Source organism: Cygnus olor, chromosome 23 (assembly GCF_009769625.2).
Source record: "Cygnus olor isolate bCygOlo1 chromosome 23, bCygOlo1.pri.v2, whole genome shotgun sequence".
Classification (NCBI taxonomy): domain Eukaryota; kingdom Metazoa; phylum Chordata; class Aves; order Anseriformes; family Anatidae; genus Cygnus; species Cygnus olor.
This window is the reverse complement of record NC_049191.1, coordinates 197,320-212,179: the sequence shown is the minus strand read 5'-3', so window position 1 is coordinate 212,179 and position 14,860 is coordinate 197,320. Positions and strand designations below refer to the sequence as shown.

The 14,860-nt window shown below is 48.7% G+C and overlaps 2 protein-coding genes across 8 annotated transcripts; one reads left to right on the top strand and one right to left on the bottom strand.

The window, feature by feature from the left end:
* Positions 1-6,084: 6,084 nt before the first annotated feature.
* Positions 6,085-8,812, top strand: SYF2 (SYF2 pre-mRNA splicing factor; the record flags this gene model as incomplete). Its single annotated transcript, XM_040535063.1, has 7 exons — positions 6,085-6,531; positions 6,606-6,716; positions 7,003-7,128; positions 7,263-7,380; positions 7,498-7,588; positions 8,191-8,289; positions 8,393-8,812. Coding segments are annotated over 7 exons (1,158 nt in total), but the record flags the coding sequence as incomplete, so codon positions are not given.
* Positions 8,813-10,002: 1,190 nt separating this feature from the next.
* Positions 10,003-14,858, bottom strand: RSRP1 (arginine and serine rich protein 1). 7 transcript variants are annotated; one of them, XM_040535330.1, is made up of 5 exons: positions 14,771-14,858; positions 12,878-13,498; positions 12,376-12,530; positions 11,035-11,118; positions 10,003-10,527 (listed from the first exon to the last, which is right to left on the bottom strand). In XM_040535330.1, the coding sequence occupies exons 1-5, from the start codon at positions 14,841-14,843 to the stop codon at positions 10,342-10,344; spliced, it is 1,119 nt and encodes a 372-aa protein (XP_040391264.1). In that variant the 5' UTR covers positions 14,844-14,858; the 3' UTR covers positions 10,003-10,341. The 7 variants fall into 7 exon arrangements, with proteins under 7 accessions (XP_040391264.1, XP_040391266.1, XP_040391265.1 ...); XM_040535332.1 differs by having other exon boundaries at positions 14,605-14,790; XM_040535331.1 differs by lacking the exon at positions 14,771-14,858 and adding an exon at positions 14,267-14,495.
* Between the last annotated feature and the right edge of the window lie 2 nt (positions 14,859-14,860).

The window sequence follows — 14,860 nt, the reverse complement described above, 5'->3', positions numbered from 1 at the left end:
GCACAGGCACGGCCCCACGCCACGCCACGCTACCGGGGAGGGCGTCCGTGGCAGCAGGTGATGCTCAAGGGCAGCACATCAGCCAGGCTTTCCCAGCCAGAGCCTGGACAGTGAGAAACTCAGAGGTGAGCACCCCAGGCTGCTCGTCCGCTGTCTTGCAGCAGCATATTTCTGTGATATATACTGTAAATCTGCTTCATTTGAAATTCACGGTTAATGACTGAGTTGCTCTCATCCAGGAAACTCTGTGAGGTTCCGGCTTTTAAGGGAAAAGATGTAACCAGGCAGGAGTTGACAAGCACTGCAGAGAGCTGCCCCGCTCTCTATGCACTTAAGAAGTCTCCAAAAGAAACCTCACCCCCAAGGGACGGCTGTGATCTTCAGCAAGGAGAGGGCTGGGGAAGAGATGTTTGGGGTGCCCAGGCTGTCGCCTCCGCAGGAAGGGTTCTCCTGCCCACCCCAGCAGGACTGGGGCTTTGGGTACATCATTCTGGGAGGAAGCAGTGAAATTCCTGCTGTGTGCCACTTTGGGGTCAGAGTGGGCTGGTATGGGGTCAGCAGCAGCAGGAGCTGTGTCTGGACATGCTGCTGCTTCCTCCCCTCACCCCCAGGGCTGCAAATCCCAAATAATCCCACCATACATCCCCCAGCCCATCATCCCAGCCTGAGCTACGATCCTGGACTGATGGAGTGTAACATGGAAAGGGAAGGCTTGGGCAAAGCTCACCCACAGTCCCTCATCTGGCAAAACTGTGGGATACCCCCCTGCCCCCCAGCCTGCCCCACAGCAGGGCTGGGACCAGGGACACCCAGCGGGACGCCTGAGCAGCCTTGGGGAGAAATGGGGTGAATTTGCCATTTTGCCCACCCACTCGCTACTAGCATTAAACATAAACCGTTGCCATCATTTGAACTATATGATCAGGAGCCTAATTCAATACAATTAGGATCATTGTTTGAGGGTTGAACATTTAGCTGAAACCCTAAGCCAGTCCTGCAGTAATTTGGCTGTGGAGGAATTGATTTTGACCATCAGCACTTTCTCATTTTCAATAGAGTATGAACATAACCAGGTTAATTTCTGTTAAGCACATTACCCAGGTACTTTGGCTCTCCAGCCCAATGATTATGTGTCTGATCTGAAAGATTATAATTGCAACCCAACAGGACACAAACTGTAGTCTATGATTGAAAGGAATAGGATTGAAAGAAAAGCAGCTTCTCTTCTACCTAAGAAACAAACAAACAAACAAACAAAAGCAGACAATCTTCATTTTTCCCTCTCTCCAAATTTCTTCATGGTTGTGGTGGTTTCTGTATGCAATAAGGCAGTATATTAGATCTGTTCCAATCAGTAAATATGTCCTGATTAATCTTATCTTCAATACACTAGCATGTCTGCAGTCTCACTGGATTAATGCCTTTACTGCAAGTTTGATTTGGTCCTATGCAAGTTGTAGGCCTGGTTTTCCTTTCCTTTACCCAACGCTTCTGCTTGCAAAGGATTTTCCAGCGTGACTGGAGCGGGGACACCCACCTGGCGCAGGAGAGCAGAGGTCACCCCCAGCACCCCCACCAGCCCAGCCTCCCCCAAGGCTCCCAGCCCCATTGACAGAGGGGATTTGGCCATGTGTCCGAGTCACAGATGTCGGTATGCCGCTGGGACGACAACTGCGAGCTGGCCGGCGAGAACACAGCAAACACACCCTGCGTGTTTCACACCTGTTCACCCCTGCAGTTCCCCCAGAGCCGGCGGCAGGGAAGGGTTCTCACCCCCGAGGACATCCTTCCCCCCACTGCTGCCACCCATCCCCAGGGCTGGGGCCGGGATGAGCCCTGTCACCAGCCCTGACTATACATTACTCCTCCTGATCATCATAACGTTCTTCCGCTTATAAAGCACCTTTCATCACGAAGCAGGATGGAAGGCGGCAGCTGTTGAACAGCATGGAGCTGCACAGCACAGGCAGGGACAGGCAGGAAGTGGAAGCGGCTCCTGCAGCTGCTGGGACCGCGCAGGAGAGCCGTCCTCACGCCACCGCGTGCCGGGGCCTTATCACATCCCCCAGCACGCTCCCAGCTCCCTTCTGACACGCAAGGAGCCCATGTGGCAGGTTGCACGTGACAGCACCGATGTGACACGCAGCAGCTGTGCAGGGGGCAGCTGCACCCCACGGGTCTCCCGTGGGGCAGCCAAGGGTAGGAGAGCTGTCCTTGGCCGCGGCGGAGCGCTGCACCTTCACGCCTCCTCAGGCAGTGCCTGCACCCGGCACAACAACCCGTGGTGCCGCGGGTCCGACCCACAGCATCGCAGGTCCAGGTTGTGGCACTGCAGAGGTCTGTATGTGGCCTTGGACACACAAGCACTGACACCGCACACCCGAACCATGGCACCGTGCATCCAAGCCACGGCACTGCACACACAACCCACAGCAACGCAGGGCTGAGCCATGGCATCACAGCTCTGGCTCCCAGCAAACCCAAACCGCGCCCTCGCACACCGGGCTGGTGCTGCAGGTCTGCCGATGGCACCACGTGCTCGGGTCAAGCTGCCCGCACAGTGGGTGCTGCAGCAGGGTCAGCCCCAGAACTGCCCTGCGTTGCCCCCTGTGAGCACGGAGCGAGACGCAGTGCTGCAGGGCAGAAGCAGCAGGGGCTGACACCTGGGGTGGAGAGGCCAGCTGAGGCAGTGGTGTCCTGGCTCAGGGTGAGGGACTGGCCATCCCACTGTCCCGGCTGTTGTTTTAAGCACCACCTCTGTGCAGAGCAAGCTGGGGGTAGTGCAGAACCTCACGTAAACCACGGATTGTGCTTTTCCTCCCTGCGCAAAGAGTTGCTGCATCGCGAACCTGCGGCATCTTCCCTTTCTGCCCCATCATGGCCCTGGCATGAGGGTGAATGGCACAAACCCTGACGGAGCACTGACCTCCCTGTTCAGCCACCCTCTCCTCATGCCCCACGATGCTCTCCCAGGCCAGGTACCGAGGTCTGTCCCAGGCAGACAGCGCAGCACCTCCCCGGGCAGTGCCAGGGAAGCACTGTGCTCCAGCTGGGACGCTCTGCCTGGCAAATAGTTCAGACCAAATGCCCAAATTCACTGGCTACGGGCCAAAGGAGGGCTCTGGGAGTCCCACAGGGCTGCAGCCATGTCCTGCCAGGCACTGTTGGCTGTGGCTGCTGCTCACTGGAGCAGGACCCACTCCGACCACAGGGGACACTGTCCTGCCTGCAGCATCCTCCCATGGCCAGGAGCAGGGACCAGGACACCAACGTCAGGACCCACACCAGCGCCTCCAAGGGCTCAGCCAAGCCCCGTGGGTAGGAAACGTCTTCAGGGCCAGGGCTCATTACCTACCGAGGCTTGGCCTTCATCCTGGGGGGGCACACTGTGGCCTCTGTCACGCTGGAGTCACAGTCATTTTTCTGAGAAACAGCACAACCCACTCCGTTCACTGCTGCCCAGATTGCCTGAGCAACACAAGGAGCTTCGTGCTGCGAGGATGCCTGGTGCCTCTGCAGAGGGCACTCAGACGTGCACCCTGTGGACCCCTGATAATAGCGTCACATTTGCTGTACTGGCTGGGAGATAACTGATGCTGTTCCCTCACCAACCCTCAACCAGGATCTTCCCTTTTGAAAAAGACAAATATAACTGAGATGAGTCAGTTCCTCCAAGCTCCCATCCCCTGTACAATATGTAACTGGAATTTTTCATTTCGGCACTGCAGGGGAGGCATAACTGGAGAAGACAATGGAGGCAGCTACAACCCAAAAAAGCAGTGCCAATTCTGTGTGCATGAGAAATAAAAACATTTTTAAATCTAAAAATAAATTAACTGTAAATGACAGCAAGAGCAGATCTGCATGTACTCACTGTCAGCCTGTGCAGGACCAGTCCTCACTCCTTGGCACGAGGGAGGATTGGGTGAATTCCCTGTTCTTCCAAGCCAGACTGTGATTTGCAGCAGTACCACCAAGCAGGTAATGCACTCAGCACCTGCATGAGGAACTGGGCTCACCGAGTTGGCATCAGACCCAGAAGCAAATCCACAGAAGCCAGGAAAACCTCTTGGGTTTTTATAACTGCATTATGGCAGTGAAAAGGGAAAAGAGGCCCCACCAAGCTCGGTGCTAGGCTGGGCCGAGGCATCATAGAAACCCATAAAAACCATCCAGCTTCCCATGATTAAACAAAAGGGCAGCATGCACACAAGCAGCCGATGGGCCCACTCCACGGAGGGACAGCTGAGCTGCGGCCTCTTGGAACGGAACTTTGTCACAGAACGGAGCCCATATCCAGTAGCCTCTGCTGAGACCACCTTCCTTCCCTGTCGCCCCCCCGGTATCTCCTAACTTGTGTTCGGGGGAGACGTGGAGCAACCCAGTCACAGGTGTCACAGGACACTGCCTGGATGCTCCAGAAAACGCAAGGCCAGTCGAGGGACTGAAGGCAGGGGGGGCACAGCTTATGCGGTGTTTCATGTGTGGTGGTGACCTCTTCCCACATGTGGTGAAGATGGCCCCTGAAGTCGAGCACCATTTTAGAGCATGTGAGCAGGGCCAAATCCTGTTATTCTCCTTTACAAGCATCAAGACTTGCCAGGACATGGCCAGGGCTGCTGCTGCAGTGGCAGCAAGATGTTTCTTTCGGCTTTCCTTGGCTCCTGTCATGCACTGATCACCTCCACTAACAAACATTTCCATGGGGCCACCTATGCAGAAGGTGAGGACACCCTTGCTGCAAAGGGCTCTGAACCAGAGACCAGGACAGGACCCATGGGGCAACCTCAAGGCAGAGTGGATGGGAGCTCCAGATAGAGCAGAGATGCCGGTAAAACCACAGTCCGACGTAACTCAGAGTCTGACAGCACACCGCCCAGCCTACTGCGCAGATCCGGCAACCACGTTGCCGGCTGCTTTCTTCAGCAGCCAGAGGAAATCTCCCCTCTTCCAGCACTAGTGATCCCCATCCTCGAGTGTGGTGGCAACCATCGCATGGCCAGCTTCAGGTGCCTCACACGCATGAAAATTTGATGCTTCCCAACCAACTGCAAGGGTACAGACAAGGCAGGTGAGGGGAGACTCTCCCCCCCCAAAAAAAAGCATGTTGGGAAAACCCTTTCCCCTTTCTTGAGATATTGTCAATAGGACTATGTAAGTGCCTTTTGCCTCCCATTCTTTGCCCCAGTCTGCTCTGTTTCACAGCACTAGTTCCACTAGGTTTGGTGTTTTTTTTTCCCTCTGACTTGACTCCTTGCTGGGTAACACTGTATTTGATATTTTTAATCACTCAGCATGCATCAGAGTTTGGCAGTGGAAAAAAGTGAAGTTAAAAGAGAACAGAGATAGTTCATATTTGCCAGGGCTGCTTGCCACTGTCACAGCCCCTCATCACTTGTGCTGCATTTCCCTCTGCTGGAAAGTCACGAGCTGAAGCCGACTGTGTCGATTTATAAAACAGTTCTTAACCTTCTGGGGCCTGGATTGTTTCTTCAAAGAAAAACAGAAGTCCTAAACCCTTCTACCTTTACTGCACAACAACATTGCACACATGTTCATCTTTTACATACACAGAGATGCATTTGTATGGGCATATAAATCCCAGTGATAAACCCTTATAATCTACATTTGGCTTTGTACAGCTGGAAAATCCTGGTCACTCCAGAAATATTATGGAAATTTTTACTTTCTTTGCTCAGAAGTTGAAGCAAAACCTCTGTCACGTTGTTTTCTGTAAGAGCTGCAACTTTCCTCCCTGAGCAAACCTGCTGTGGGTGATGTGAGTGATCTCCAGAGCCCGAGCGGACAAGTGGGGGTGCCGGTATTTGGCTTCATCCCTTCCAGACTCTCTGCCCTGGATCTTGCCAGTGCTTCCAGGTAAGCTGAGGCACAGAAGAATTCACCTGGTTCACACGTTGCTTCCTTACTTTGTACAGAGAGTTTGCATCACGACACTGATTCGCTGGAATAAGAAATAAATCAATAAATAAATAAAAAGTTGATTTCACGGCGTTCGTCAAGCCGTAGCTCCAAGCCTGCAGCAGGCTGCCTGTCCACACAGCGGTGCCCGGGGCGCAGCAGTGATGTGACGGCTGCCTTCCAGGCAGCTCCGAGAGGCAGCGGCGGGGCTCCGGGCCTGCCTCTAACGGCGAGGACGGGCACTCACCGCTGCCACCGGCCCCTCCGCGGCACACACGACACGAGCCGACGCGCCCAACCCGCACGTGCCGAGCACCAACCTCAGCGGGTCCCGCAGCGCGGCCCCGGCCCGGCCCGGCCCATCCCACCCCGCCGCGCTCCGCAGCCCCGGGGCAGCCCCGGGGCAGGGGCGGACGGCGCGAGGGGGGGGGGGGCACGCGCGGCCGCAGCAGAGCCCCGTTACCCCCCGCCCGCCAGGGGCGGCCGAGGCCGCGGCACGTGCCCGGCCGGAAGTGCGTCGGCAGGAGCGGAAGCGGAAGCGTCGGCGGCGCTAATGGCGGCGGAGGTGGCGGCGGAGGTGGCGGCGGGGGCTGCCCCGCGGCTCTCGATGGGGTGAGGCGGCCGCGGGAGGGCCCGGCCCGGCCCGGCTTCCCGCGGCGCCTGCGGCTGAGTGCGCTTTGTTCCAGGGCTCCTCGGGCTCGGAGGATGAGGCACGGCCCAGCCCGGCGGCGGCGGCGGCGGCGGCGCAGAAGCGGGAGGGGTGGCTGCGCAAGTTCCGCGAGCTCCACATGAAGCGGGTGCGCGGCGGCGGGGGGGGGGTCGTGGCCGGTCGGGGGGGGTGCGGCCGGCTCGCAGCGCGGGCCGCCTCTGTCCCGCCGGGGACCCGTTCCGGACGGCCGAGGCCCGGTTCCGCAGCCTTTCGCCACGTCGGTGCTTCGCGCGGTGCCCGGGGTCGGGAAGCGGGGTTGGGACCCACGCACACCCGGCCCCCGCCCCCAAGAGCCACCGGGGGTTTGGGGGTTGGAGTTTGTGCGGCCGAGCGCTGATGCGTCTGCGGAGTTTTATAAACTGCTTCGTTCCCAGAATGAGGCTCGCAAGCTGAACCACCAAGAAGTGGTGGAAGAAGATAAAAGGCTTAAATTACCGCCGAACTGGGAAGCCAAAAAAGCACGTCTGGAATGGGAGCTGAAAGTGGAGGAAAAGAAGAAGGTAAACACAAAGCTGTGGCTTTCTGTGACCTATTGTGAAGCTCCCCCTTAACGCTTAGAGAAGTCAAGAGAGCTTTTACAGGGGGGTTAATCCTTGGGCAATGTTTTTGTTAAATATTACTTGTGTTATATTAGGAATGTGCAGCAAGAGGAGAAGACTATGAGCGAGTTAAACTTTTAGAGATCAGTGCTGAGGATGCCGAGAGATGGGAAAGGAAAAAGAAGAGGAAAAATCCAGATCTAGGATTTTCAGGTAACAGTTTAACTATATAATTATCCATATTCCTAGCGAACACCTTTGTTAATATTTCAGTTGCAAACTGAATCACGAAATAAAAACCTTCACCTTAACAGTACTTTTCTTCCAAAGATTACGCAGCTGCTCAGTTGCGCCAATACCAGAGACTAACCAGGCAGATCAAACCCGATCTGGAGCAGTACGAGAAGCTGAAGGAACAGTAGTAAGTGTAACTTCAGTCATCTGATCTCCCATGTTTGTAATTTTGTTATGAATACTAAAGACTTAAAAAAACAGTCCTTTCAGGGATTTCTCAGTGTATTCTCTTAAGCACTGTAATATTAGCATTTTAACATTTTAAAATGCATAGCCTACCTGATCATCTCCCTTGCAATCTCTACTTCGATAAAGAAAAAGTTAGAATTGTAATTGGTAAGTTTTTTTCCTTCAAATTCAGTATTACTGAGTTTGAAGCGGTATTTTGTCAACTGGAAAATATTTAGACGTGCAAGTGGATTACTCTATTTCTTGGAGTCAGTTGTGGGTTTTTACCGTGTTGTTTTTTTGTAGAAGTCCGACAGGTTTTAAATGAAGTTCCAAAGTTTAGCATCAGATTTAGAGTTTCAGTGCTGGTTTCTCTATCTTGTATGGGCACGTGATACCGTCTCATAGTTTGTCTTTAATATTAGCAGTTATCACTGCATCTTCGACTCCTACAGTTAGACACAAGTTAATGCCCTGCAGTATTAAAAACCCAAACAGAAGCAGTGGAATCTCAGTCAATACAATTGTGTAAACTGGTGCCCATCTGTTCCTCTCGCTCAGTGGTGAAGCACTCTATCCAACATCTGACAGTCTTCTCCATGGAACTCATGTGCCAACTAAGGAGGGGATTGATAGAATGGTTGCAGATCTTGAAAAACAGTAAGTAAATAAGATAAAATTAAGAAACGCTGGTGTGTAGAAATTGTGTAATTAAGTCCACATGATTCGTCTACATCTTCAAACACTGACACTTATCTTACAGAATTGAAAAACGTGAAAAATACAGTAGAAGACGTCCTTACAATGATGATGCGGATATTGACTACATTAATGAGAGAAATGCCAAGTTCAATAAGAAGGCAGAGAGGTTCTATGGGAAGTACACGGCTGAAATTAAACAGAACCTGGAGAGAGGAACGGCTGTCTGAACTGACGTCCACCAAAGTGCATACTACTGCCTTTCTATGCTTATTAAAGTTTGATGTGGATATTTTGCATGCGCTCTTAAACTGTATCAGAAATATACTTGGTAGACCTCAAAGTAACTTGTAAAATCAATAGTGTATTTAATACAATAGACGTAATGCGTGCAGTGTATAGCATCAGCTGTATATAGCTTTTACTTGCAGAAGTAGCCAGCTCCTGTTTCTCATTCTAAATAAATAAAGCTCTTGCCACATGATTAAGAATAAAGCATGTCATTATGTAAAGAATGGCAAAGTCCCTGAAAATACTCATTTAGCAAGAAGATAAAAACACTTCAAGAACGTGCGTTATTGTTCTGTGAGTGGGAAACTACTCTGAGTTTGTGATGTGCCAAAGGTTGGAGTTCTTCCAGGGGCAGTACCTGTACAGTAATCACAATGTTCAGGCAGCAAAACTATGTTCCACCCTCACTGAGAGGGCAAGGAACGTGGACAACCTACAGCACAGTTGAAGTCACTGCAAAATACAGAATTGTTAGTCCCACAGGAAACCTCAATCCTTTAGGTAGCTGCAGTAGTTCCTCTTCTACATACAACAACTAACCCCTCTGCACTCACACCTCAACACAAGTAAGGCCTGCAAGCATCCAAGTCCTATACCAAAAGTTCTTGAATGAAGATAGGGAAAGCTCTCTCTGTACTCAGGCACATGACTTGTTTTAAAGATGCCTCCTGACTGGAATACTCCAGTTCATTGTAATAGTCCTTTATTTCTACAGAAGAGTTCTTAACCCTCAGGGTGGTCCAACATTGAAGCAGGCTGCCTAGGGAGCGGTGATTTATGCCCCATGCCTATCAGAATCAAGAAGCATTTGGAAAATACCCTTAATGCTTTAACTTTTGGTTAGCCCTGAAGGGGTCAGGCAGATTCAATGATCTTTGTAGGTTCGTTGCAAATGAACAACTAAACTGATACAACAGCTTGTTAATTTGCTTTCACATGTCATAGGGTGAAAGTCTTCGTAAGCCATGGAGCTAACTGCACAGCAGTGCTAAATATTTATGTATAACCTCTACAATTGGTCTCATGAAGCCTTCTCAGCCAACCTTGCTGCTTGCTTACTGCCTTACAGTGATTCTTTACAGGTTGTTTTTAAAGCAACCTATATCAACCACAAGCCTGCAAACACAAGTTCAGGATTTAAAAGTCAGTGGATGATGTGATGGCTCCTCAAGTGCAACGCTTTCAAAAGATGGAACGGGCAGTCAGTGCCTGGACAGCACCTATTCCAACAGGAAGGTCAATTTTCAAGATAACTCAAGTGATCTTCTGTTGTACTTTGTGGTAATCATAAGGCAAGTGAAACCTAAACCTGGAAATAACCACTTACAGGATGTACATCAAATTACTACTGAACAAAGCTACAAATACTTGACACATTGAGAAGCCAGTGCAAAACTAAAATTTATTTACTCCGAGTCAACAGTTACACAAGTAATTCAAGTGCTCAAAGTAACAGCTACTGAACTATTCTTTAGAAAAAGTTACCCACCTGTAAGTTCTAGGCCATTAAAGCAATACAAAAATATTTACAAATATACACAAGATTCCCATCTGTGGCTTCTGGATCACCGTGCTTTATATCTGAAAGAGAAACCTAAGATTTCAAAATTAAAGATCTCAAAAATAAATACCCAATATTAACAAGTCTTCAACCCGATCAGAAAACTTTAGACCTCACCATTTGAATATGCATAATATTACAGCCTGAGAAACAGTAAGATATTAGCGTGCCCGGAACAGTGCACATTTAGGTGAGAAGTTTACAAATGTTTTCTTCTCCTCCTTCTTGACAGGAACCCATTGCCCATAGGGACTTCCCTTTCTGTCATCTTCTCTTCCTGGAGAAATTGATGGTTCTTTAACAACATGACTTGCTGGCCTCTGTAGTACTGGTTTTGCCATTGTATTCTGGAAGATAAATTACCTTTGAAAATGCTAGAAAGATAAGGAATATACCAAGACCTACTGACTTCAAGGGGTTTATTTGCATTTAAGCCAGACTGTTTTCTTTCCAGCTCACAGGAGACCCAAGGACTACTAGGCATCAACTACATACACTTAACTGACACGGGATTCAGGGAAGTTTTTTCCCCCATAGCTGTGCATTACTAAAATTTAACCAAAAGATGCAACTTTAAGTTTTGGTGTAAATTGTTTCTCACACACACTTTTAAGTCTGTAGTACAGACACTCAACATTAAGTGTTGAAATGTAAACACTGATTGTCAACACACTGCTGTTGTATGTTTACAGTACTGCTAAAATACTGATCTAACCCCTCTAGTAAAGTAATTGTGAAACCATCAAATTCAATTGTTACCATTATTTAAGAAATTTAATTTGGCAACCAATGCTGTGGAAAGTAATACAAGAAGGATGAATTACTGGACTTCCATTTTTGGAAAGTTCACTTACATTAGGGCTGAAAGAAATGCTCCTCTGTGTGGTTGCTCTCTCCATTCCACTTTTGGTTCTATCTTCTGTTAGTCTTCTGGGTTGCTAGAGAAAAACACACAAAGCATAAGTGGGACGATACAATACTCTATGCAGGTTAAGGCAGTCATCATACATTATTCGTTTTCCAGTATGGTTGTTTCAGTTTTTTACATCAAAAGTAGCTGTGAGCTACTTTTGATGCTTTTTGATACTTTTTTTATTGTATCTTTTGTACTTGATGCTTTTTGATGCCTTTTTTTTTTAAATATATATATATAGGCAAACAGATCCATGTTGAAGTCAGTTTGAAAAACATGTATTATCTTTATCGATGTCCTTGTGCCAATTCACATGTGACCTGGTATCCACGCCCCAGTTAAGTCTTAAAGAGGATTCAAATGATTCAAAGCATGGAATGCCATACAATGAAACGTAGTGTTAGAGTAAGTTGCATGAAGTTCTGCATATTAATCCTGCAGAGCTTTGGATAACAACAATAAACTTATCTGCAAGTGATGCAGGCCTCCTCTTCTGTAATCTCTCAACATCTGGAATATATTGCATATATTATGAAAGGGATGCCTGTACCATTTGTCTAAAACCCTTAGCAAATATGAAATATCAGCATCTGATAGATGTAACAATTAGCGCAATTTTCTATTTATCATGAATCAGATTAACACATCATAACAGAGCCAAACTGAAGTTCAGTTTAAGCTGCTCAAGTTTCTCCCTCCCTTAAATTTACAGCAACTATAGCCCACAAGTCCCTTAATTACCAACAGATTTTCTTCATCATGTCTGGAACCATAGTCATGATTTCTATAAGACAGAAATAAAGCATGTAAAATGCATTGTGTGTTTGGGTATGTAATTTCTGGGAAACAGTTTGTTGCATATGAAAAACTTTTAACAGTTAAAAAGGCAGTAAAATTAACCTTTACTAAAAACTATTCAACAGGCTTGGTACAGAGACTCCTTGTTTTAGCTCAAAAACAAACTAGCCAACGTAATAGGCAATGCTGTATTAGAAAAAAAACTTGGAAGAGCTACATTTCTCACTTCTTCATAACCTAACACCAACCAAATGCCCGTACGTGAATCAACAGCTTCTTGGAGTCCAGTGCATATTCAGTGTAAAGTCAAGTCTACAGTGGTTTCTACAGTACTTTTTAGCATTCTTTTAAGTCAATTTTTTGTTCAAGAGTTTGAACTTATAACTACAAACTCCACAGTTGAAAAATACTGTAACATCCACACAAACCGCAAGGTTTTAAAAATATTTACCTTTTAATCAAGAATATTCCAGTTCACACTTACCTCACCCGAGTCCCCAGAATCTTCATGCTCTTGTTTTATATTATTTGTCTCCTTGGAAGGAGTAAGGATCTTCAAACTTGCAGGCAAGACTATGTTATCTGTTCCCAGAGCTTTTGCAGCATTAGCTTTTGCAATTTCCAGAAGTTCCCTCTTTTCTACAAGAAAAAAAGAAGCGTCATTCTCTTATGTTTAAAATCAACATGTACCTGTTTATACAAGCCTAAAAACTGAACATACACAGCCACTGCACTTGAGTAAGCATCAACTCTGATTAATTTTCATCTTAACTTTGGAAATTTAGCTTCAGTTGAAATACAAAAAATATCCTCTAAACTAATTTTTTTTTTTGTTTTAATATAGTTTTCTAGCTATGCCAAGATTTTCTTCCAAATTCTAATTATCAGTTATGCTCTATAAAGCAACTGTACTTGTTAACCAGACAAACTCAGATCTCTAAAAGGGCATGCTTTTTGCCTCACACGCAATGCAAGTCTCACAGTACCTTTTTCACTCAAATGTAGAGGTGACCTACTACGAGATCTCGTTTGTGACCTGCTTCTCCAGTTCCTGTAAGCCTCAGGATATACTGTTCGCCCAAATCCATAGTATCTTCGGCCTCTTGAACGTGATCTGCTTCTTGAATAGGACCTTCTGTAACAGGATCTCCCACGAGACCATGACCTACTGCGCGACCTACGCCGCGGAGAACGGTGGTACCTCCTGTAGTGTCTGGCGTGGTACCTTCCTCTGTAACTCATGTAGCCACATGATCTTGACCGGCTTCTGGAATAGGAACGAGAGGATCTTCTGTACCTTTGGGAACTATTTCGTCGAGCCCGTGATTTGGATCTGGACCGGCTCCAACTCCTGGAGGAAGCTGAAGAGGATGTACTTGAACTGGACTGTGAACTGCAAGAAGATCTACTAGATGACCTTGTTGATGACCTATCACAACTTCTCTCAGATCTCAAACAAGAGTATCTTTTCTTTGGTGAGCTGAGTTTCAAGTCATCCATGAAGTCTGCCATATCATCAGTCTTCTTAATCATCACTTCTTCCATGCAGATACTTTCAGAACCTGATTCTGTTTTTATTGTTGTTCTGTAATACCCAGTCTCCATTCCTGAGGGGTGGGGAGAGGAGAAACAAAATCATTTGTATGCAGCAAGTCATTTATACATCAATTAAACATTACGACATGGGCCAAAAGTTCAAGGATAATTAGACACACGGACATTTCTTTCAATCCAGATTAGTAGCATGTTTTATGCATGACAACTTTAAATTTCATCATTTCCTCTTCTGTAGTGAGTCTTCTATATGAAATTTAAAAATGGCTTCAGTTTAAACCATGAATAGGTCTCTGCAACTTTAAGAAGTTTGTGTAGGTTTTAATACCCTTCACTCACTGTAGACACACGCCTTTGGTGAAAAAGATACAAATCGGTATTTTCCTTAAACAGGAAAAAAAGTATCCTGAAGGTACAGCAATCACTTCAAGATCTTGACTGAACTGCACTACAAAACTGCCTCTGCACAGTCCTCCACACATCCCAGCAACATATGCAGCAAATCCCTATTAAAAATATTGTAGATAACTACTACAAAAACCACAGCTAATGAGTCACTGGATGTGACCTGTTACGAATGTCACACTCGTTATGGTAATGCATTAAAATGGCTGTCCCCCTTCAGCGGCAGCCATTTTACATCTCCAAAGGTTACCACACTCCGCGGTGTAACTATCCCACCCCCGTTACTCAAAGCCGTATTGCCACCCCGCAGATTAAGGGCGGCTGCTTTAATCACACCGTTTGTATTTGGTGCTTGTTGTAAACAAGAGCTATCAAGTCTCCAAGCCTTACTAAAACGTGTCAAGTTCCACGCTCACCATAAGAAGCGTTCTCCCTGCTACTACTGGAGCTAAACCGCGCCGCTTCTCCTCTGCAGGAGGGCAAAGATCGCCGCCACCGTGCAGCGCAGGTAAGGGAGACACCCGCTTGTCTCCGACCGCGCCCCTCGTCGCAATCCTAAGCGATCGCCGGCGCTTTCAACGCGGTACGCGCAGAGCACAGCGCAGCGCAGCGCAGCCCAGCCCTTACCCAACCGACACCCCGCACGCGGGCCCCAGCCCGGTGTGCGCCGCCCCCGCCGCCTCCCCGCCCGGCCCCCAGGGGCTCCGACCCGCAGCGGGAGGGTCCGCGCCAGACGCCGCCTGCGGGCACTTACCGCTGGGGCCGCCGGACGCCCCCGCTGCCGGCTCTCAAGACGAGCGGCACCGCGGGCGAGGCGAGGCGAGGCCCCGGAGACGAGCGACGGCCCCCGCCCCCTCCGCCGCCACCGCCGCTGCCCGGCCCCGACCGAAGCTTCCAGAACCCGTCCCCCGCTGTCGTACCGAGGACAGCGGGGCGCACGCGCAGTCGGCCAGTAACCTCTCCGGGCGTGCGCGCGGCTGGCGAGACACGCATGCGTATTGGCCGCCACC

What these genes read in the sequence shown, in the direction of transcription:
- RSRP1 (XM_040535330.1), bottom strand. Translation starts at nt 14,843, where the DNA reads ATGCGTGTCTCGCCAGCCGCGCGCACGCCCGGAGAGGTTACTGGCCGA. An exon ending in CGTGCGCCCCGCTGTCCTCG is followed by an intron (nt 13,499 to 14,770) that starts GTACGACAGCGG and finishes CCCACCCCTCAG; the next exon opens with GAATGGAGACTGGGTATTAC. An exon ending in GCATTTCTTTCAGCCCTAAT is followed by an intron (nt 10,528 to 11,034) that starts GTAAGTGAACTT and finishes TTTATCTTCCAG; the next exon opens with AATACAATGGCAAAACCAGT.